Source organism: Oncorhynchus mykiss, chromosome 25 (assembly GCF_013265735.2).
Source record: "Oncorhynchus mykiss isolate Arlee chromosome 25, USDA_OmykA_1.1, whole genome shotgun sequence".
NCBI lineage: Eukaryota > Metazoa > Chordata > Actinopteri > Salmoniformes > Salmonidae > Oncorhynchus > Oncorhynchus mykiss.
Window position 1 is genome coordinate 15,032,068 of NC_048589.1, and position 23,221 is coordinate 15,055,288.

A 23,221-nucleotide genomic window follows, 5' to 3' on the forward strand; every position below is an offset into this window, starting at 1 on the left:
GCTAAAATAAAGGTAAAAAATTAAATTAAAAACATGGTATGGTAATTTCATACCAAAAACAAATTTCCACAGAACCCATCAGCATTTTTCTGATATTCTGGCATCATTTCTATTATGATATCACACTGGTGGAGAAAAGCAAGGCAGGGCAACAGCTTGCCGATAGACCGTTTCCAGAGAACGTGTTGGTGGCACCCACACATGCTGACAGTAGGCTCAGTCCTCCCACACAGTAGCTGCCAAGTAGAAGCAATTCTGTGGAAGTATGACCCTGACTCTCTCTCACCGGCCACCTGCCACAGCCAGGAACACTTGCAGTATGTTTACTGCACTCAATGAACAGTAGATGCAGTATACAATACTAAGCCAAGGTCAACATCAATGCATTATCAGTCTGTCTGTCTACTGTGATTGTTGGTGACAACTCAGCTTCACAGTACACCAGCTGATGCTGAGCTCCGTCACACAATATAGATGCCAGTTGTAGTAACTGTGTTAAGACCTGTGAAGTGATGCATACCAGCCTTTTGGCAAAGACACAGTACTGGGTGTGTGCGTTAGTGAGTGGGTACGCACAGTTGAAGTCGGAGGTTTACATACACCTTAGCCAAACACATGTAAACTTTGTTTTTCACAAATCCTGACATTTAATACTAGTAAAGATTCCCCGTCTTAGGTTAGCTAGGATCACCACTTTATTTTAAATATGTGAAATGTTAGAATAATAGTAGAGAGAATTATTTATTTCAGATTTGATTTATTTCATCACATTCCCAGTGGGTCAGAAGGTTACATACACTCAATTAGTATTTGGTAGCATCGCCTTTCAATTGTTTAACTTGGGTCAAACGTTTCACGTAGCCTTCCACAAGCTTCCCACAATAAGTTGGGTGAATTTTGGCCCATTCCTCCTGACAGAGCTGGGAGTAACTGAGTCAGGTTTGTAAGGCCTCCTTGCTCGCACACACTTTTTCAGTTCTACCCGCAGATTTTCGATAGGATTGCGATCAGAGCTTGGTGATGGCCACTCCAATACCTTGACTTTGTTGACCTTAAGCCATTTTGCCACAACTTTGGAAGTATGCTTGGGGTCATTGTCCATTTGGAAGACCCATTTGCGACCACGTGTTAACTGATGTCTTGAGATGTTGCTTCAATATATCCACATAATTTTCCTCCCTCATGATGCCATCTATTTTGTGAAGTTTCTCCAAAAAGTATGATCTTTGTCCCTGTGTGCAGTTGCAAACCGTAGCCTGGCTTTTTTATGGTGGAGCAGTGGCTTCTTTCTTGCTGAGCGGCCTTTCAGGCTATGTCGATACAGGACTCATTTTTACTGTGGATATAGATACTTTTGTACCTGTTTCCTCCAGAATCTTCACAGGGTCCTTTGCTGTTGTTCTGGGATTGATTTGCACTTTTCGCACCAAAGTACGTTCATCTCTAGGAGACAGAACGCGTCTCCTTCCTGAGCAGTATGACGGCTGCGTGGTCCAATGGTGTTTATACTTGCGTACTATTGTTTGTACAGATGAACGTGGTACCTTCAGGCGTTTGTAAATTGCTCCTAAGGATGAACCAGACTTGTGGAGGTCTACAATTTATTTTCTGAGGTCTTCGCTGATTTCCTTTGATTTTCCCATGATGTCAAGCAAAGAGGCACTGAGTTTGAAGGTAGGCCTTGAAGTACATCCACAGGTACACCTCCAATTGACTCAAATTATGGCAATTAGCCTATCAGAAGCTTCTAAAGCCATGACATCATTTTCTGGAATTTTCCAAGCTGTATGTAAACTTCTGACCCACTGGAATTGTGATACAGTGAATTATAAGTTAAATAATCTGTCTGTAAACAATTATTGGAAAAATGACTTGTGTCATGCACAAAGTAGATGTCCTAACCGACTTGCCAAGACTAAAAACAAAACTGTATGTATGTATGTATGTAGGCCTTCTCACCTGTGGTGGACTTGGCACGGTGGTGTGTGTCCAGGAAGTCCTGCAGCAGCTGTGATTGGTTGGGAAGTGGGGTCGGGGTCGAGGGACCAGAGTTTAGGGGTGAGGTGGACGCGGCTTCCCGTCTGAGGGTCAGCTGGAGGGTCTGCTCCGAAAACAACATCTGGATCAGACGCAGGTCCAGAGTGGACACACCTCGACCGTTCAGAACCACAATCTCATCATCTGGTCTCAGCCCTGGGAGAGGAACGAACACAAAACAAACACAGGAAGAAATAAGGGCACACTATAATTACACAGTACCATCGAGATACGTATGAACATTTCAATATGAATCATGTTGAAGTCAAAGTCAAGTGAACATACCTTCACTAAAGGCCAGTCCATCAGACAGCACCTCACTGACAAAGACGCGGCTGTTCCTCTGTCCGTCTATGTGGCCTGTCACAGCAAAGCCTGACAACAGAGACGAGAGAAGGAGCCAACGATGGTTCGCAGGGTGCAATGACCATAATCATTACATACAGCCAATTATTTATAGGATGTCTGTGGCAATGACACACATACGGTTCCCTGTCTGCTAGAGAACAAAAACACTCACCAAAGTCCCCAGTGCAGGCAGGTCTGGTCATCTGCAGGGTGAACACATTCAGCAGGAACACCTCAAGCTCGTCATACAACTGCACAAAAGAGGGACAACTCAGCTTAGAAACCACAACTCCACACGTCAACCAGTGATGTTAAACACAACTTAAACAACGTTAGTGTTCTATGCATTTCCAGGGAAGTATTATGCTGAATAGTTTGTTTTCTCACCAGGTCATGTAGTAGTTCGCTCGGTGCAGGGGTGCGGACCTCTACGTTCTGGGCCAAGCATCTGTGTAGTCTGAGGCAGTGCAGGCTAGGGTCCAGCTGATTCAACTGTGACAGGAAAACACTGTCAAAACGCCCTGAATGCAGCAACACACAGCAAATACAACTAGTCTAGGCCAGATACCTTGTCTCAACAAAAAAAGGCATTTGGTTATTTCTGTGCTGTTGTATCATGTGACATGGGATGTCTTCACTTACAGCTCCAAGATGATTAAGATGAAGTGGCATCGAGTATGACCTGTGGAATTAATAAAGTGTGTGTGTACATGTGTCTGTGCTGTGTGTAGGGCTGTGACAATACCAGCGTCGCGAAATGGCAAAAATGAAAACACGGTCCTTTAAAAATCTGCTGTATAAATATTGTGTGCTTTAGCTTGGAAAACAAATGTGACTGGATTTATTTTTTATTTCACCTTTATTTAACTAGGTAGGCTAGTTAAGAACAAGTTCTCATTTGCAACTGCGACCTGGTCAAGATAAAGCAAAGCACATACACACATACAACACAGAGTTACACATGGAATAAACAAACATACAATCCATAATACAGTAGAAAAATCTATATACAGCATGTGCAAATGAGATAGGATAAGAGAGGCAAGGCAATAAGTAAGCCAAGTAATAGGCGAAGTAATTACAATATAGCAATTAAACACTGGAATGGTAGGATGTGCAGAAGATGAATGTGCAAGTTGAGATACTGGGGTGCAAAGGAGCAAGATAAATAAATAAATACAGTATGGGGATGAGGTAGATTGGATGGGTTATTTACAGATGAGCTATGTACAGATGCAGTGATCTGTGAGCTGCTCTGAAAGCTGGTGATTAAAGCTAGTGAGGGAGGTAAGAGACTCCAGCTTCAGAGATTTTTGCAGTTCGTTCCAGTCATTGGCAGCAGAGAACTGGAAGGAGATGCGGCCAAAGGAAGAATTAGCTTTGGGGATGACCAGTGAGATATACTTGCTGGAGTGCGTGCTACGGGGGGTGCTGCTATGGTGACCAGTGAGCTGAGATAAGGCGGGGCTTTACCTAGCAGACGCTTGTAGATGACCTGGAGCCAGTGGGTTTGGTGACGAGTATGAAGCGAGGGCAAGCCAACGAGATCATACAGGTCGCAGCGGTGGGTAGTATATGGGGCTTTGGTGACAAAACCGATGGCACTATGATAGACTGCATCCAATTTGCTGAGTAGAGTGTTGGAGGCTATTTTGTAAATGACATCGCCAAAGTTGGGCATCGGTAGGATGGTCAGTTTTACGAGGGTATGTTTGGCAGCATGAGTGAAGGAGGCTTTGTTGCGAAATAGGAAGCCGATTCTAGATTACATTTTGGATTGGAGATGTTTAATGTGAGTCTGGAAGGAGAGTTTACAGTCCAACCAGACACCTAGGTATTTGTAGTTGTCCACAAGTCAGAACCGACCAGAGTAGTGATGCTAGACGGGTGGGCAGGTGCAGGCAGCGATCGGTTGAAGAGCATGCATTTAGTTTTACTTGCATTTAAGAGCAGTTGGAGGCCACAGAAAGAGAGTTGTATGGCATTGAAGCTCATCTGGAGGTTAGTTAACACAGTGTCCAAAGAAGGGCCAGATGTATACAGAATGGTGTCGTCTGCGTAGAGGTGGATCAAAGAATCACCAGCAGCGAGAGCTACATCATTGATGTATACAGAGAAAAGAGTCCGGCTGAGAATTGAACCCTGTGGCAAGCCCATAGAGACTGCTAGAGGTCCATACAACAGGCCCTCCGAATTGACATACTGAACTCAGAGAAGTAGTTGGTGAACCAAGCGAGGCAGTCATTTGAGAAACCAAGGCTGTTGAGTCTGCTGATAAGAATGTTGTGATTGACAGAGTCGAAAGCCTTAGCCAGGTCAATGAATACAGATGCACAGTACTGTCTCTTATCGATGGCGGTTATGATATCGTTCAGATGACAATGTTTATTTCCAACAATAGGGCTGTTTTCCTAAAGAAGTTAAAAATCGTCTTTGTGTCTCCTTGCTATGATACTAACAAGTATCGCGATCCTGGTATCGTCCCGGCACAAGAAGTGTGGGTGAGAATGAACTAGCTAGCCATCCACTCTGTCACACACCTGAGAGACAGAGGGAGGGCATGTGAGTGTGTGTCACATGTGCCAACACACAGGTCAGAGAGTGCAGTGTGTGTGGGCCGGGAGACAGACGGACAATGAGACGGGCGGCCAATGAGTCGGACGGCCAGACAGACAATGAGATGGCCAGACAATGAGACAGAGACGGCCAGACAATGAGACAGAGACAGCCAGACAATGAGACAGAGACGGCCAGACAATGAGACAGAGACGGCCAGACAACGAGACAGAGACAGTAAACATCTGGAACTGTCTACTGTACAAGCCAGAGCTCTACAATGGGCATAAGAATAAATAAATACATGAGTGTGTCACAAACGGCAGTAGAGCGTGGGTTGGTCAAATTACTCACAGATTGGAGCTTTTAACATGATTACATTGACAGAGTGTCGTTTAAAAAATAAATAAAAGCAGGGTTAATAAAAGCAAGGCATAACCTAAAGTAAAAGCTTCTCTCTTAAGTGCCTCTGTTCAAGTCAAACATTGATCTGCCATTATATTAACACTCACAGGGCTTAGTTTTGGGAACGTGAACATCATAACAATCCCTTCTCTGTGACTCTCACCTTGCAGGCTAGGGAGACGACATCCGCCACTGTGTGGTCTCGTCTCATAGGCACTTGGATGGCGTGGCTGTCGGGCATGTACACACAGGTCAGTGTTTCTCCACTGCTCTCCCAAAGGCCACCCTCGGGGGGAGCCAGAGAGTAGTGGTTGGCCAAGCTGTCCAGTCTCTGAAAGTAGAGAGATGGCAGGAGAGAGAGAAGGTGAGTTAGAGGGCAAGATGGCGAGAGAGAGAGAGGGCGAGATGGCGAGAGAGAGAGAGGGCGAGATGGCGAGAGAGAGAAAGGGCGAGATGGCGAGAGAGAGAAAGGGCGAGATGGCGAGAGAGAGGGCGAGATGGCGAGAGAGAGGGCGAGATGGCGAGAGAGAGGGCGAGATGGCGAGAGAGAAAGGGCGAGACGGCGGGAGAGAGAGAGGGCGAGACGGCGGGAGAGAGAGAGGGCGAGACGGCGGGAGAGAGAGAGGGCGAGACGGCGGGAGAGAGAGAGGGCGAGACGGCGGGAGAGAGAGAGGGCGAGACGGCGGGAGAGAGAGAGGGCGAGACGGCGGGAGAGAGAGAGGGCGAGACGGCGGGAGAGAGAGAGGGCGAGACGGCGGGAGAGAGAGAGGGCAAGACGGCGGGAGAGAGAGGGCGAGACGGCGGGAGAGAGAGAGGGTGAGACGGCGAGAGAGAGGGCGAGACGGCGAGAGAGAGAGGGCGAGACGGCGAGAGAGAGAGGGCGAGACGGCGAGAGAGAGAGGGCGAGACGGCGAGAGAGAGAGGGCGAGACGGCGAGAGAGAGAGAGGGCGAGAAGGCGAGAGAGAGAGGGCGAGATGGCGAGAGAGAGAGAGAGGGCGAGATGGCGAGAGAGAGAGAGGGCAAGATGGCGAGAGAGAGAGGGCAAGATGGCGAGAGAGAGAGAGGGCAAGATGGCGAGAGAGAGAGAGGGCGAGATGGCGAGAGAGAGGGCGAGATGGCGAGAGAGAGAGAGAGCGAGAGAGAGAGAGGGCGAGATGGCGAGAGAGAGAGAGAGCGAGATGGCAAGAGAGAGAGAGAGAGAGAGATGGCGAGATGGCGAGAGAGAGGGCGAGATGGCGAGAGAGAGGACGAGATGGCGAGAGAGAGGGCGAGATGGCGAGAGAGAGAGAGGGCAAGATGGCGAGAGAGAGAGAGGGCAAGATGGCGAGAGAGAGAGAGGGCAAGATGGCGAGAGAGAGAGAGGGCGAGATGGCGAGAGAGAGAGAGGGCGAGATGGCGAGAGAGAGAGAGGGCGAGATGGCGAGAGAGAGAGAGGGCGAGATGGCGAGAGAGAGAGAGCGAGATGGCGAGAGAGAGAGAGAGAGAGATGGCGAGATGGCGAGAGAGAGGGCGAGATGGCGAGAGAGGGAGGGCAAGATGGCGAGAGAGAGAGGGCAAGATGGCGAGAGAGAGAGAGGGCAAGATGGCGAGAGAGAGAGAGGGCGAGATGGCGAGAGAGAGGGCGAGATGGCGAGAGAGAGAGAGAGCGAGAGAGAGAGAGGGCGAGATGGCGAGAGAGAGAGAGAGCGAGATGGCAAGAGAGAGAGAGAGAGAGAGATGGCGAGATGGCGAGAGAGAGGGCGAGATGGCGAGAGAGAGGACGAGATGGCGAGAGAGAGGGCGAGATGGCGAGAGAGAGGGCAAGATGGCGAGAGAGAGAGAGGGCAAGATGGCGAGAGAGAGAGAGGGCGAGATGGCGAGGGAGAGAGAGGGCGAGATGGCGAGAGAGAGAGAGGGCGAGATGGCGAGAGAGAGAGAGGGCGAGATGGCGAGAGAGAGAGAGCGAGATGGCGAGAGAGAGAGAGATGGCGAGATGGCGAGAGAGATGGCGAGATGGCGAGAGAGAGGGCGAGATGGCGAGAGAGAGGACGAGATGGCGAGAGAGGGCGAGACGGCGAGAGAGAGAGAGGGCGAGACGGCGGGAGAGAGAGAGGGCGAGACGGCGGGAGAGAGAGAGGGCGAGACGGCGGGAGAGAGAGAGGGCGAGACGGCGGGAGAGAGAGAGGGCGAGACGGCGGGAGAGAGAGAGGGCGAGACGGCGGGAGAGAGAGAGGGCGAGACGGCGGGAGAGAGAGAGGGCGAGACGGCGGGAGAGAGAGAGGGCGAGACGGCGGGAGAGAGAGAGGGCGAGACGGCGGGAGAGAGAGAGGGCGAGACGGCGGGAGAGAGAGAGGGCGAGACGGCGGGAGAGAGAGAGGGCGAGACGGCGGGAGAGAGAGAGGGCGAGACGGCGGGAGAGAGAGAGGGCGAGACGGCGGGAGAGAGAGAGGGCGAGACGGCGGGAGAGAGAGAGGGCGAGACGGCGGGAGAGAGAGAGGGCGAGACGGCGGGAGAGAGAGAGGGCGAGACGGCGGGAGAGAGAGAGGGCGAGACGGCGGGAGAGAGAGAGGGCGAGACGGCGGGAGAGAGAGAGGGCGAGACGGCGAGAGAGAGAGGGCGAGACGGCGAGAGAGAGAGAGGGCAAGACGGCGAGAGAGAGAGAGGGCAAGATGGCGAGAGAGAGAGAGGGCAAGATGGCGAGAGAGAGAGAGGGCAAGATGGCGAGAGAGAGAGAGGGCAAGATGGCGAGAGAGAGAGAGAGGGCAAGATGGCGAGAGAGAGAGAGGGCAAGATGGCGAGAGAGAGAGAGAGGGCAAGATGGCGAGAGAGAGAGAGCAAGATGGCGAGAGAGAGAGGGCAAGATGGCGAGAGAGAGAGGGCAAGATGGCGAGAGAGAGGGCAAGATGGCGAGAGAGAGGGCAAGATGGCGAGAGAGAGGGCAAGATGGCGAGAGAGAGAGAGGGCAAGATGGCGAGAGAGAGAGAGAGAGAGAGAGAGAGGGCGAGATGGCGAGAGAGAGAGTGCGAGATGGCGAGAGAGAGAGAGGGCGAGAGAGAGAGAGGGCGAGAGAGAGAGAGGGCGAGAGAGAGAGAGGGCGAGATGGCGAGAGAGAGAGGGCGAGATGGCGAGAGGGCGAGATGGCGAGAGAGAGAGGGCGAGATGGCGAGAGAGAGAGGGCGAGATGGCGAGAGAGAGAGGGCGAGATGGCGAGAGAGAGGGCGAGATGGCGAGAGAGAGAGGGCAAGATGGCGAGAGAGGGAGGGCAAGATGGTGAGAGAGGGCAAGATGGCGAGAGAGAGAGGGCAAGATGGCGAGAGAGGGAGGGCAAGATGGCGAGAGAGGGAGGGCAAGATGGCGAGAGAGAGAGGGCAAGATGGCGAGAGACAGAGAGGGCAAGATGGCGAGAGAGAGAGAGGGCAAGATGGCGAGAGAGAGAGAGGGCAAGATGGCGAGAGAGAGAGAGGGCAAGATGGCGAGAGAGAGAGAGAGGGCAAGAGAGAGAGAGGGCGAGAGAGAGAGAGAGAGAGAGGGCGAGAGAGAGAGAGGGCGAGATGGCGAGAGAGAGAGAGAGATGGCGAGAGAGAGAGAGAGATGGCGAGAGAGAGAGGGCGAGATGGCGAGAGAGAGAGAGAGAGAGAGAGAGAGGGCAAGATGGCGAGAGAGAGAGGGCAAGATGGCGAGAGAGAGAGAGGGCAAGATGGCGAGAGAGAGAGAGGGCAAGATGGCGAGAGAGAGAGAGAGGGCAAGATGGCGAGAGAGAGAGAGGGCAAGATGGCGAGAGAGAGAGAGGGCAAGATGGCGAGAGAGAGAGAGGGCAAGATGGCGAGAGAGAGAGGGCAAGATGGCGAGAGAGAGAGAGGGCAAGATGGCGAGAGAGAGAGGGCAAGATGGCGAGAGAGAGAGAGAGAGGGCAAGATGGCGAGAGAGAGAGAGAGGGCAAGATGGCGAGAGAGAGAGAGGGCAAGAGAGAGAGAGGGCGAGAGAGAGAGAGGGCGAGATGGCGAGAGAGAGAGAGAGATGGCGAGAGAGAGAGAGAGATGGCGAGAGAGAGAGAGAGGGCGAGATGGCGAGAGAGAGAGAGAGAGAGAGAGAGAGAGAGAGAGGGCAAGATGGCGAGAGAGAGAGGGCAAGATGGCGAGAGAGAGAGAGGGCAAGATGGCGAGAGAGAGAGAGGGCAAGATGGCGAGAGAGAGAGGGCAAGATGGCGAGAGAGAGAGAGAGAGAGGGCAAGATAGCGAGAGAGAGAGGGCAAGATGGCGAGAGAGAGAGGGCAAGATGGCGAGAGAGAGAGGGCAAGATGGCGAGAGAGAGAGGGCAAGATGGCGAGAGAGAGAGGGCAAGATGGCGAGAGAGAGAGAGCAAGATGGCGAGAGAGAGAGAGGGCAAGATGGCGAGAGAGAGAGAGGGCAAGATGGCGAGAGAGAGGGCGAGAGAGAGAGGGCAAGATGGCGAGAGAGATAAACAGTCAGAGGACAGATCAATAGGTTTCCATTAAACCGATGCAGAAACTGGCAGTGGCTCAAAGTTCAGTGCAGAGATGTCATGCAATTAGCCATTTAGACATTGCAGGGTGGAGTCGTTTCATATAATAACCATCATAATGATGGTGTACACAAGAGGATTGATTACAGGGGGCTATTGGCAGAGTTTGCGAGGAACGTGTCTAGACGGGCGACATCTGCACAGATCTACAAAAAGACTTAGCATCATCATGATAATAATAGCCCCATTTAGTTCTAAGTGCCATCCAGATGATTTCATGTTTAGTGACGGATTAATGACTGCCTTTACAGGCTCTTTCCAGGAGACCATCTGAGGCCCTTAGGCCAATTATTCCCTATCCACATTAACAATGAGGTTGGGGTTAGCATTAATGCTGGGTTGTGTCCTGCCACTGGGCCTCAGAAGCTGCAGTATTTGGCTTTTGGTTACGACTCCATGTCTCTGAAGGGAAAGAGATTGTGGGCGACGCCACAGTAACACCACAGACCACAGCTGCTATACAGGCTCCACATCGCGAAGAACCACTCAAACATGTTTCAAAAGTCACAACGAGATAGACATTTCCAGTTGCTATGGTAAGGTCTGGAGGAGAGAGGTGGAGGTTTGCCACTTGGAGAGCCAACAGAGTGGTGTGTGTGGCTCCTGGATGCGGTCTGTCTGTCTGCTGGTGTGTCACAGAGGAAAACCTTGGGAGACATTCTCCCCCAGAGGTCTCTTTGACTCGGTCTATGATTGTCGGGCATAAACATATGCGTCACACTCACGCCATACGTTTTACTATCCTTGCGGGGACCTAAAATTGAGTTCCATTCAAAATCCTAGTTTCCCTAACCTAACCCTAAAATAGCCTTTATCCCCAGGTCCCAACAAGGGACAATTTTCCTTTTTTAACTATCCTTGTGGACACACAGACACACACACACACACACAAAGTGGCTTTCTGACCAAGGTGGCTAGAAAAAAACATGTACAAGAAAACAGTCATTGAATTTTCCAGCAACATGTCCATTTGGAAAGAATAACCTGACAGAACACTGCCAGCATAAAGCCTACCAATGTTTTGGCCAATGTGTTGCTCAAACCTTTGGGTAGACAAGCAACAGAGAGCTGGTTCTTCTACAACTTTCTGTCCACTCCTGTGGGTTAATGAGGCCATGTTTATACATTCAGAGAGAAAAGCGGGTTGTCATGGCAAAGGTTGCATAACATCCACCCTGTCTGTCCATCTAACACGGTGTGACTGGAAACTAAACGTTCAGTTGGCGCTTGGTGACCAGTCTGCCTCTTCACCTCAAGCCCAGTAGCTGCCGAGTGACTGTGCACTCATTCATGGCCCCAGGCAGGGTTGTAATGGCCTGGTCAACTTTCCACAGGCCAAGCCAAGTCTCAGCATGTGTCAGCCCTCAATGTGTTGTGTGTTTGTTTGCAAACCCAAATCTATACTTCAGTATTTCCTCACTTAAGAGGGGAAATAATTTCTAGCAGCCAACCACCATCCGGTACGTTCTAAAATGGAATCAAGAGTCATGGACACTTCATGTCAGCGCTAACCACCACTCCAAAACACTTTCAACTCTGAACAGTACCTTCTAGCAATAGGCTAACATACAAATACTACAGCTCGGGCAAATCGTCGTGTAACATCGAAATGTACCATTTTTTTAAACGAGAGGAAATGTATGAACTTCTTATGGATAGGAGGCAGCATTTTCGTGTTTGGATGAAAAGCGTGCCCAGAGTAAACTGCCTCCTACTCAGTCCCAGATGCTAATATATGCATATTATTAGTAGCATTGGATAGAAAACACTCTGAAGTTTCTAAAACTGTTTGAATGATGTCTGTGAGTATAACAGAACTCATATGGCAGGCGGAAACCTGAGAATAAATCCAACCAGGAAGTGGGAAATCTGAGGTTTGTGGGTTTTCAACTCAGCCCCTATTGAATATACAGTGGGATATGGGTCATCTTGCACTTCCTAAGGCTTCCACTAGATGTCAACAGTCTTTGGAACGTTGTTTCAGGCTTCTACTGTGCGGGGGGGCTGAATGAGAGGGGAATGAGTCAGAGGTCTGCCAGCAGCCTCAGTCTTGTGACGCACGGCCATGAGAAAGTTACCTCTCGTTCCATTGCTTTTCAACAGACAAATTAATTCTCCGGTTGGGACATTATTATTCTTGGGTTGTGTATGTCGTCTGAGACTGTACTCAGATTATTGAATGGTTTGCTTTTTCCGTAAAGCTTTTTTGAAATCTGACACAGCGGTTGCATTAAGGAGAAATATATCTTTAAATCTGTGAATAACACTTATTTTATTATTGTTTATTATGAGTATTTCTGTGATTTGATGTGTCTCTGTACAAATTCACGGGCTGTTTTGGAGGAGAAGCCAAATGTAAACTGAGGTTTTTGGATATAAATATGAACTTGATCGAACAAAACATACATGTATTGTGTAACATGTTGTCCCGGGAGTGTCATCTGATGAAGAATATCAAAGGTTAGTGATGAATTTTATCAATATTTCTGCTTTTTGTGACTCCTCAAATCACTGTATGCTTTCTGTGACTAGTTGCTAACCTAACATAATGTTATGTTCTGCTTTTGCCGAAAAGCTTTTTTGAAAGCAGGGAGAAGCTAACATCACCGGCACTTCCTTACCTCTGACCTCACATGCAGTAAGGTGGCGGTGCTCATGGGTAACAAAGCATGGCAGAAAAGGAGGGATGGGGGAGGCAACAGCACAGCGGCAGAGGAAGGGGGTGAGAGGTCAACTACAGTACAACAGGTCAGAGAGCTGCTGGTTGAATAGAGGCGGTGACAGGTGGAATGGTGGGGGAATGGGGGTCAGGGGGATCTCACAGGACTGACATGGTCTGTCACAGTCTCTGGAGAGCCAAAGATTTGTACAGGAGCACCATGATGCCATTCATTCCTAAGGGATACAGGTGATGATGGTTCGCTGGCAGCCACCATCAGAGCCCTCCATATCCCTCATCAACAAGCTGAAGCTCCCCCCGATTTGCAGCATTCCTTCCTAGCCTGTTTAAACAATGTCAACAGATCACCAGCCTGTTGAGAAGGCTGTGGAGAAGCCCATCTCATAAAAGAACATAGCCACACACACACGGCCCCCCATCCACCCAATCCTTCAGTGGGTTATGGGAGTTGGAGATGATTGATTAATAGAACCATTGCTGAAATTAAGATCCAGAAAGACCCAAAAACGGTAGAGAACAAGTCAAAGCCATCAAACAGGAGACAGTGTGTTGACTGGATAGAGAACAGAGAGACAGGTTGAAACGCAAATGGGGCTACAATCAATGAAGCTGGCTCGTCTCTTCTCTGAGCCATTAGATCATAAATCTCTTCATAAATTAAAAATGGCCTCTGGGAAAGACGTGTCCTCATCCAACTCCCGGGTGGAGGGGGAAACGGGTATTGTGACACTTGTGACACTTTCCCAACAACATCGAAAGCTCCTCCTGAAGAAAGGCCACCTTTGTCCCTTCTTCAGCCACATCCTACTCTGTGGCTGGGTGGAGCATTTGGTGTTAGAGGTGGCTATGTGGTTTTAACTTTTGAATTATCACCTTCACGTTGTAGTGGAGCCCCCAAATACACCACTAGAACAAGTCTGGAGGTTTAACCCAAGCTGCTTAAGGCGGCCGCATAATTCCTATCCCAAACAGTTCGGGGGGGATTCTTCAATAAGGTCTTCGTTGGCATTCAACGAGAGACGATTCCTTTTAAAAAAATGGTCTATTGCGCGACTAAGATCTCTTCGGCAAAATGAATGACAGATTTCTTGGGTTATCTTAGATTAATTCAGAGTATTTTGAGGAGGTGTATACTAGCTACGACATCTCAAAAAATTGGCAAACATTATTATTGGCTGCTTTTTTCTTGTTTTTCAAGCAAAGGTCTTTTAACCCTCCTGCTGTGTTCTAGTCGAATAGGACCGATTTACAAGTTCTCTCTGAAAAATGTAGGTCATTTAATCAGACGGTCATAAGGATCCATGACTTTGTCCACACAGGGCATCTGAACACACAAAATACATTATGATGATTTTCATTACAGGATATTTTATTTTACTTTTGTACACCTGTGGTGTTCCCAGTTAAATATGACCGGTCATTAGAAATGAATGGGTGAGACTACAATTAGTGTAGAACATTGAGTTCAGGCACATGTCCATTCATCAGATGGAAACACTTCCTCTCCCAGACCCCCACATGCATGTGTGTTTGAGCACAAACACACACACCCCTCACACACACCTCACTCCCCTTCTTGGCTTCCATGGCAACCCCCACGGGAACCTTTCCCCAATAGAATCTTTCCCCCACGGGAACCACGCCTGTTGGCATTCTCACAAACAATCGCTGCATTGTTTCAATAATATATAGAACTTTTCTCGCAGCTCTGGTACATAAAGCTTTTTTGAGGCCTTGCTCACAATTCATTCTGTGGCAGCACAATGACCAAGCGATATACTGTATGTGAGGCTCTTGATCAATATTTGATCATGACTCTGGTGAGGAGGAGAGAGTCCTTGTTAAACTTTGACACACAGTAGTCAGTGATAAATAGCGCAATATGTTATAGTCTAAATAATCCATACATGATCACGATCATGATCATGAGCTCAGGTCAATGAGGCCTACAGGCCATAAATAGCAAATAGAAGTTCAAAACTTATCAACTTAAGTTGATAAAAAGATCTAACACAACATTAGGTGATAATATATGTATTATTATGGATTCATAATCAGCTATAATGCGGCGGTCATTTTGGACCGGGAACACAGAATGAATGAACATGAAACGAACACAACAGGACAGTGAAGGGAGTATGCGAGCACACTCGTTCGGTTCGGCTAGGCGCCAGCCCAACTCCAGCACGCCTTTAGACAGTGAGGGGTAGAATGTCAGCGTGGGCTTCTATCGGACACGGTGTCTAAAGGTTACTCGTGGGTAAGACGCTGATGATGACCAATTGGTTCCGGTAGGTTAAATAACTCACTTTAGAGCTCTATGATCTTGTCTTTGTATAGTATCTCTTCTTGTGGTTTATGTTCCCCCTTAGAACCACTGGGGTGCAGGTTTTTCTCCTTTTGATGTACAGAAATGGCAGTCGAGTTAGACCACTGCAGATGGCAATAGAGGGATCTCAGCTTTCATCCTGATCACGCCCTACGTGAGACACGACATGCAGGCATGACCCCTAACCCCTGACCTGTGATAACACCTGGGAGATGTCAACATGCGGCTTGTCATCGTATTTCGTAACAATGAAGCTTGCTGAGACACATGATTCTCCTGTTCCATGTTTCAGCTATATGCACTCACTCAGAAAATCTGGACAGTAGACGATCAGTCAATGAACCATAATATTGTTTGACACTTGTTTGATATCTAATCCGAAGCAGACATAAAAAAAATTATATATATGGTATTTTGACATTTTGATATCCATATTTATTAAAAAGGTCATACCATTTTTTTACATGACCGTTTCATAAAATGGTAACAGACTCACCTCAGAACTAGTGTGTGGGAGGCAGAAGGCCTGTCCGCCTTCATCACTTTCAAAGATCTGCAACGAAAAGAAACACACATTGACTTGACTCGTAAAAAATCCCCTTAGTCATCTATTAAAACAGCAGTGGCCCATAGCAGCAGACGTATTACACAGACACACACACTGTTATTATGTAGCTAATTAAAAAGTGAGCCGTGAGGGCCCAGGGCTTTGATATCATTCCCATGGAGGATGGGGCAGAGGCACAAGGCAGTAATAAGCAGTGTGGAGATACAGAAACAGGACCGAGGCTAATAAGACTTGTGTGTGGCAGGAGAAGAGATGAAAGGAGAGACCGCCCACCAGGGCAGAGAGGAGGGTGTGGGACACCTCTCCAGACCCTTTACTCTAGCTCTGGAGGGGATTTGCAACTTTTCTGTTTACACATACCACCCCAACAGATCCACAGATGACGCAATCTCTATTGTACTCCACACTGCCCTTTCCCACCTGGACAAAAGGAACACCTATGTGAGAATGCTGTTCATTGACTACAGCGCAGTGTTCAACACCATAGTGTCCTCAAAGCTCATCACTAAGCTAAGGACCCTGTGATTAAACACCTCCCTCTGCAACTGGATCCTGGACTTCCTGACGGGCCTCCCCCAGGTGGTGAGGGTAGGCAAGACATCTGCCACGCGAACCCTCAAACGGGGGCTACGCCTCTTCCCCCTCAAGAGGCTGAAAAGGCATGGGCCTTCAGATCCTTCAAAAGTTATACGTCTACACCATTGAGAGCATCTTGACTGGCTGCATCAATGTGTGGTATGGCAACTGCTTGGCATCCGACTGCAACGCGCCACAGAGGGTACTGAGTACGGCCCCAGTCCCTGCCATCCAGGTCCTCTATACCAGGCGGTGTCAGAGGAAGGCCCTAAAAAATTGTCAAAGACTCCAGCCACCCAAGTCATAGACTATTCTCTTTGCTACTGGGGTAGTGTGGGCATGGCTGGGGGTAGTGTGGGCATGGCTGGGGGTAGTGTGGGCATGGCTGGGGGTAGTGTGGGCATGGCTGGGGGTAGTGTGGGCATGGCTGGGGGTAGTGTGGGCAGGGCTGGGGGTAGTGTGGGCAGGGCTGGGGGTAGTGTGGGCTGGGCTGGGGGTAGTGTGGGCAGGGCTGGGGGTAGTGTGGGCATGGCTGGCGGTAGTGTGGGCTGGGGGTAGTGTGGGCAGGGCTGGGGGTAGTGTGGGCTGAGGGTAGTGTGGACAGGGCTGGCAGTAGTGTGGGCTGGGGGTAGTGTGGACTGGGCTGGGGGTAGTGTGGACTGGTGGGAGTGTGGACTGGTGGTAGTGTGGACTGGTGGTAGTGTGGACTGGTGGTAGTGTGGACATGGCTGGCGGTAGTGTGGACATGGCTGGCGGTAGTGTGGACATGGCTGGCGGTAGTGTGGACATGGCTGGCGGTAGTGTGGACAGGGCTGGCGGTAGTGTGGGCTGGGGGTAGTGTGGACTGGGCTGGGGGTAGTGTGGGCATGGCTGGGGGTAGTGTGGGCAGGGCTGGGGTAGTGTGGGCAGGGCTGGGGGTAGTGTGGGCATGGCTGGGGGTAGTGTGGGCATGGCTGGGGGTAGTGTGGGCAGGGCTGGGGGTAGTGTGGGCAGGGCTGGGGGTAGTGTGGGCAGGGCTGGGGGTAGTGTGGGCAGGGCTGGGGGTAGTGTGGGCAGGGCTGGGGGTAGTGTGGGCAGGGCTGGGGGTAGTGTGGGCAGGGCTGGGGGTAGAGTGGGCTGGGCTGGGGGTAGTGTGGGCAGGGCTGGGGGTAGTGTGGGCATGGCTGGCGGTAGTGTGGGCTGGGGGTAGTGTGGGCAGGGCTGGGGGTAGTGTGGGCTGAGGGTAGTGTGGACAGGGCTGGCAGTAGTGTGGGCTGGGGGTAGTGTGGACTGGGCTGGGGGTAGTGTGGACTGGTGGTAGTGTGGACTGGTGGTAGTGTGGACTGGTGGTAGTGTGGACATGGCTGGCGGTAGTGTGGACATGGCTGGCGGTAGTGTGGACATGGCTGGCGGTAGTGTGGGCTGGTGGTAGTGTGGACAGGGCTGGCGGTAGTGTGGGCTGGTGGTAGTGTGGACAGGGCTGGCGGTAGTGTGGGCTGGGGGTAGTGTGGACTGGGCTGGGGGTAGTGTGGGCATGGCTGGGGGTAGTGTGGGCAGGGCTGGGGGTAGTGTGGGCAGGGCTGGGGGTAGTGTGGGCATGGCTGGGGGTAGTGTGGGCATGGCTGGGGGTAGTGTGGGCATGGCTGGGGGTAGTGTGGGCATGGCTGGGGGTATTGTGGGCATGGCTGGGGGTATTGTGGGCATGGCTGGGGGTATTGTGGGCATGGCTGGGGGTATTGTGGGCATGGCTGGGGGTAGTGTGGGCATGGCTGGGGGTAGTGTGGGCAGGGCTGGGGGTAGTGTGGGCATGGCTGGGGGTAGTGTGGGCTGGGGGTAGTGTGGGCAGGGCTGGGGGTAGTGTGGGCTGAGGGTAGTGTGGACAGGGCTGGCGGTAGTGTGGGCTGGGGGTAGTGTGGACTGGGCTGGGGGTAGTGTGGGCTGGGGGTAGTGTGGACTGGGCTGGGGGTAGTGTGGACAGGGCTGGGGGGTAGTGTGGACTGGGGGTAGTGTGGACTGGTGGTAGTGTGGACTGGGGGTAGTGTGGACATGGCTGGCGGTGGTGTGGACATGGCTGGCGGTAGTGTGGGCATGGCTGGCGGTAGTGTGGACAGGGCTGGCGGTAGTGTGGACAGGGCTGGCGGTAGTGTGGACATGGCTGGCGGTAGTGTGGGCTGGGGTAGTGTGGACAGGGCTGGCGGTAGTGTGGACAGGGCTGGCGGTAGTGTGGACTGGTGGTAGTGTGGACATGGCTGGCGGTAGTGTGGACTGGTGGTAGTGTGGACAGGGCTGGTGGTAGTGTGGGCTGGGGGTAGTGTGGACTGGGCTGGGGGTAGTGTGGACTGGGGGTAGTGTGGACAGGGCTGGGGGTAGTGTGGGCTGGGGGTAGTGTGGACTGGGCTGGCGGTAGTGTGGACAGGGCTGGCGGTAGTGTGGACTGGTGGTAGTGTGGACATGGCTGGCGGTAGTGTGGACTGGTGGTAGTGTGGACAGGGCTGGTGGTAGTGTGGGCTGGGGGTAGTGTGGACTGGGCTGGGGGTAGTGTGGACTGGGGGTAGTGTGGACAGGGCTGGGGGTAGTGTGGGCTGGGGGTAGTGTGGACTGGGGGTAGTGTGGGCTGGGGGTAGTGTGGACAGGGCTGGCGGTAGTGTGGGCTGGGGGTAGTGTGGACAGGGCTGGCGGTAGTGTGGACAGGGCTAGTACCCCCAGCCCTGCCCACACTACCCCCAGCCCTGCCCACACAAGACAGCGAATGTACCTGGGGTCATCCTTCTACAACCCCTTTGAAGCAATTAGCCACTCTTAACGGGAATCAACATCATAGTGGAGCAGAAAAGTATCCCAACTGGAGAGCTACGCTTAGGAGGGAAACCTGTGAAAAAGCGTGGAGCTGTTTTAATATTTAGTGGACTTACACAAACCATCTGTTTGTCGCTGCAGGGCTCGGTACAGCAGGCTGCAGTTTACCACATATGGCTTTTAATAATTCATGCTACATCACTGCTTCAACTCACCGTGTGTCACCTCAGCCTTCTGTGAAACCAAACTGGGTCTCATTAGCTAACCTGCTAGAGCTTCCAAACACACCTTAAACAACATCATATAACACCACACACACACATATACTGTAGCCCCCCGCAGAGGGGGAGGGGTGAGGAGCGTAGTGGGAGGAGCAGGGAAGACCCTGCTGTTGGCATTAAGGACACATGGCCTCTTATGAAGAGGACTAAGGAGAATCCGGGGCAGGAAGTTAGCAGTGTCTACAGTTTAGATGGGTGCTTTATGTTCCCTACAATCACAGATACACCAGTCAGTCAGCTCCAATGACAGCTACGACATGGCAGGAGAAACATTTATGAATCGACAAAGTGAAGCCTCCCTCACAGAAGAATTACACCAAGGGAAAGATCGTAGTGGTGTCCTCAAAATATTCACCTACTTCGGTCTAGGAACCACACCATTATCTAAAATACATGGATTTTCCTAATAGGCTTGATCATGGGAACCAGGTATTTTCCTTGTCTTAAAATAGACCAACTACTGTACTGACTCTCCTGGGCAGTACCTTCAGGGTAGAGGGGGGTGGACTGAAAACATCAATAAATAAGTGTAATTACTAACCTGAGAGAATTTACTCCCCCTGCACCTGTGGTTGAAATGCTCTCTGTTTACATAAGAGTGGATTATGCACTTAATACTCAGAGAAAAACATGAGTTTAATAAACAAAATCTTATTGATGGGGGGAAAAGCCCCCCGGGGCCACATTTGAACTTTCTCCAAGAATTGTGAGAAAGCCATGATTTGATTTCCTCGCAGGAGTGTTATGGACTGGGCCAGTGTGTGTGTTCAGTGTGTGTGTTCAGTTTGTGTTCAGGTACTGTACCTGTTCTGTAGACGGCCTCTTGTCACGGCCCTTCTTGGTGAAGTTGTCGAGGCCTTTGAGGGAGGAGAAGAGGCCTCTCTTGTTACGTGATCTCTGGCTCAGGGACATGGAGCGCCGCCTCAGTGTGGCCTCATCCCTGGAACAGATCTGACGACATAACACACCGTCAGCACTAGGATCGAACGCAGCAGCTAGACTTACAGCAATCAACCTGCTTCAACTTCAGTCTCCTACAGCAATTTGAGAGTTTACACCTTAACTGAACATCTTTAGCTACTGTGGAAAAACTTTCGCGCCAGACCAGACTTCTAAACGACAAACTCTGGTCAACTAGAGTACTTTCTATATCATTTGGAGAGACAGCCCTACCCCTCAACCTTGCCATATGAAGGGCCTCACCAGTGCGTGGAAGGAGGACACAGAGAAGATACCCAGGCGTCCCAGGGCGGTCTTGGAGGGCCGGCTGGCTGCAGCTAACAGGCTCTTGGGGTTGGGCAGCTCGCCCCCCTGCAGGCTGGCCAGGTAACAGCGCATCCTGAACAGGTCCATGTTAAACTTCTCCAGGTTCTGCTCCCATTGCTGGATCTGTAGGGAGAGCGGGAAGGAGGAGTGGTGATAAGGGACAGTTGGAGAGGTGGGGAGGTGAGAAGAGGAGGGAGGGACAGTTGGAGAGGTGGGGAGATGAGAACAGGGAGGGAGGGACAGTTGAAGAGGTGGGGAGATGAGAGGAGGAGGGAGGGACAGTTGAAGAGGTGGCGAGGTGAGAAGAGGGAGGGGTGAAGAGGAGGGAGGGACAGTTGAAGAGGTGGGGAGATGAGAAGAGGAGGGAGGGACAGTTGAATAGGTGGGGAGATGAGAGGAGGAGGGAGGGACAGTTGAAGAGGTGGGAAGGTGAGAACAGGGAGGGACAGTTGAAGAGGTGGGGAGATGAGAAGGGGAGGGAGGGACAGTTGAAGAGGTGGGGAGGTGAGAAGAGGAGAGAGGGACAGTTGAAGATGTGGGGAGGTGAGAAGAGGAGGGAGGGACAGTTGAAGAGGTGGGGAGATGAGAAGAGGGTGGGGTGACGAGGGAGGGACAGTTGAAGAGGTGGGGAGGTGAGAAGGGGAGGGAGGGACAGTTGAAGAGGTGGGGAGGTGAGAAGAGGAGAGAGGGACAGTTGAAGATGTGGGGAGGTGAGAAGAGGAGGGAGGGACAGTTGAAGATGTGGGGAGGTGAGAAGAGGAGGGAGGGACAGTTGAAGAGGTGGGGAGGTGAGAAGAGGGAGGGGTGATGAGGGAGGGAGGGACAGTTGAAGTGGTGGGGAGGTGAGAAGATGAGGGAGGGACAGTTGAAGAGGTGGGGAGGTGAGAAGGGGAGGGAGGGACAGTTGAAGAGGTGGGGAGGTGAGAAGAGGAGAGAGGGACAGTTGAAGATGTGGGGAGGTGAGAAGAGGAGGGAGGGACAGTTGAAGATGTGGGGAGGTGAGAAGAGGAGGGAGGGACAGTTGAAGAGGTGGGGAGGTGAGAAGAGGGAGGGGTGATGAGGGAGGGAGGGACAGTTGAAGTGGTGGGGAGGTGAGAAGATGAGGGAGGGACAGTTGAAGAGGTGGGGAGGTGAGAAGGGGAGGGAGGGACAGTTGAAGAGGTGGGGAGGTGAGAAGAGGAGAGAGGGACAGTTGAAGATGTGGGGAAGTGAGAAGAGGAGGGAGGGACAGTTGAAGAGGTGGGGAGGTGAGAAGAGGGAGGGGTGATGAGGGAGGGAGGGACAGTTGAAGTGGTGGGGAGGTGAGAAGATGAGGGAGGGACAGTTGAAGAGGTGGGGGGGTGAGAAGCGGAGGGAGGGACAGTTGAAGAGGTGGGGAGATGAGAAGAGGAGGGAGGGACAGTTGAAGAGGTGGGGAGGTGAGAAGGGGAGGGAGGGACAGTTGAAGAGGTGGGGAGGTGAGAAGGGGAGGGGTGATGAGGGAGGGAGGGACAGTTGAAGAGGTGGGGAGGTGAGAAGAGGGAGGGGTGATGAGGGAGGGAGGGACAGTTGAAGAGGTGGGGAGGTAAGAAGAGGGAGGGGTGATGAGGGAGGGAGGGACAGTTGGAGAGGTAGGGAAGTGAGAAGAGGAGGAAAGAACAGTTGGAGAGGTGGGGAGGTGAGAAGAGGAGGAAAGGACAGTTGGAGAGGTGGGGAGGTGAGAAGAGGAGGAAAGGACAGTTGGAGAGGTGGGGAGGTGAGAAGAGGAGGGAGGGACAGTTGAAGAGGTGGAGAGGTGAGAAGAGGAGGGAGGGACAGTTGAAGAGGTGGGGAGGTGAGAAGAGGAGGGAGGGACAGTTGAAGAGGTGGGGAGATGAGAAGAGGGTGGGGTGACGAGGGAGGGACAGTTGAAGAGGTGGGGAGGTGAGAAGAGGCAGGGAGGGAGGAACCGTTGGAGAGGTGAGAAGAGGGAGGGACAGGCAGAGAGAGGAGATAGGGAGGGGGAGATAGTTTAGGGGGCATTCCATCAAACTGGGATTGCTTACAGATGTGGTGGTAAGGGTGGGGGGGGGGCACAAGCTGCCGCTGGGTGAGGGCAGGGTATTAAGGTTGATGATAGTGAGGGAGGGTTGTGGAGCGTGTATGTGGTGTGTGTGTGTGTGTGTGTTTAATGCAGTCTCTCTTATTCTCTGCAATAAAAGTCATGGAAGGGAGGTTCCAAGCACCAGACCACCATATAACCCTCCCCCTAAATACACACAGCACACTCACCAACAAGCACACGCACAGAGAATGAACACATGCCCTTTTAACACTAAGTATGAGAGGGTGCTTATTTTGTTAGCTTCGGAGGTTCACTTTAACGAGAAAACCCTGGAGTTAAACGACTCTCTATATAATTGACTTTAATAGTGCTGGTCTGAAGAGAGTTCATTTACAATACAGAACAGTATGGAGTCCTCCCGTGAAGGCTGATTCACATTGATGGAATTCTTCATGGTTGGGAATGACTTGGGGAGGGGAGCTGTCTGAGCCTAGAACATTCCACCATCACAACAACAGGACTGCAAAGACCAACAATGAGCCTGCTGCACAATGCTGAGTGTTCAGACAGCGCTAACACACGCCAGCCCAATGACATGATCAACATCATGCCCTTCAGGAGCCCATGTGATCCTGGTGTACAGACATCTAGTGTATGGGCATGTGTCATTAATATAGTGTCATCCCAGGGTCAGAGTCTGGGCAGGGCTGTGTTGTCCTAACCGTCATGCTTGGTAAATCTGCTGAGATAACCCTGTATCCCCATGGCTTCTCTAAAGCCATAACAATGGTGTATTCTGGGGGACAGGAGAGGATACAAATGGGGAGACAGGCGGATTAGGGTTTGATAGTTGAT

The 23,221-nt window shown here is 51.4% G+C and overlaps 1 protein-coding gene across 7 annotated transcripts in view; it reads right to left on the bottom strand.

The window, feature by feature from the left end:
* The window catches only part of LOC110505403 (T-lymphoma invasion and metastasis-inducing protein 2), a 103,404-nt gene that overhangs the window by 36,850 nt on the left and 43,333 nt on the right, over positions 1–23,221 (bottom strand). For all 7 annotated transcript variants that reach the window (XM_036962806.1, XM_036962805.1, XM_036962808.1 and 4 more), the window contains 8 exons: positions 20,281–20,466; positions 19,882–20,028; positions 15,374–15,430; positions 5,510–5,677; positions 2,773–2,877; positions 2,558–2,636; positions 2,323–2,412; positions 1,960–2,193 (listed from right to left, as the gene is read on the bottom strand). In XM_036962806.1, coding sequence (XP_036818701.1) covers positions 1,960–2,193; positions 2,323–2,412; positions 2,558–2,636; positions 2,773–2,877; positions 5,510–5,677; positions 15,374–15,430; positions 19,882–20,028; positions 20,281–20,466 — 1,066 coding nt within the window. The remainder of the gene's footprint in view (positions 1–1,959; positions 2,194–2,322; positions 2,413–2,557; positions 2,637–2,772; positions 2,878–5,509; positions 5,678–15,373; positions 15,431–19,881; positions 20,029–20,280; positions 20,467–23,221) is intronic.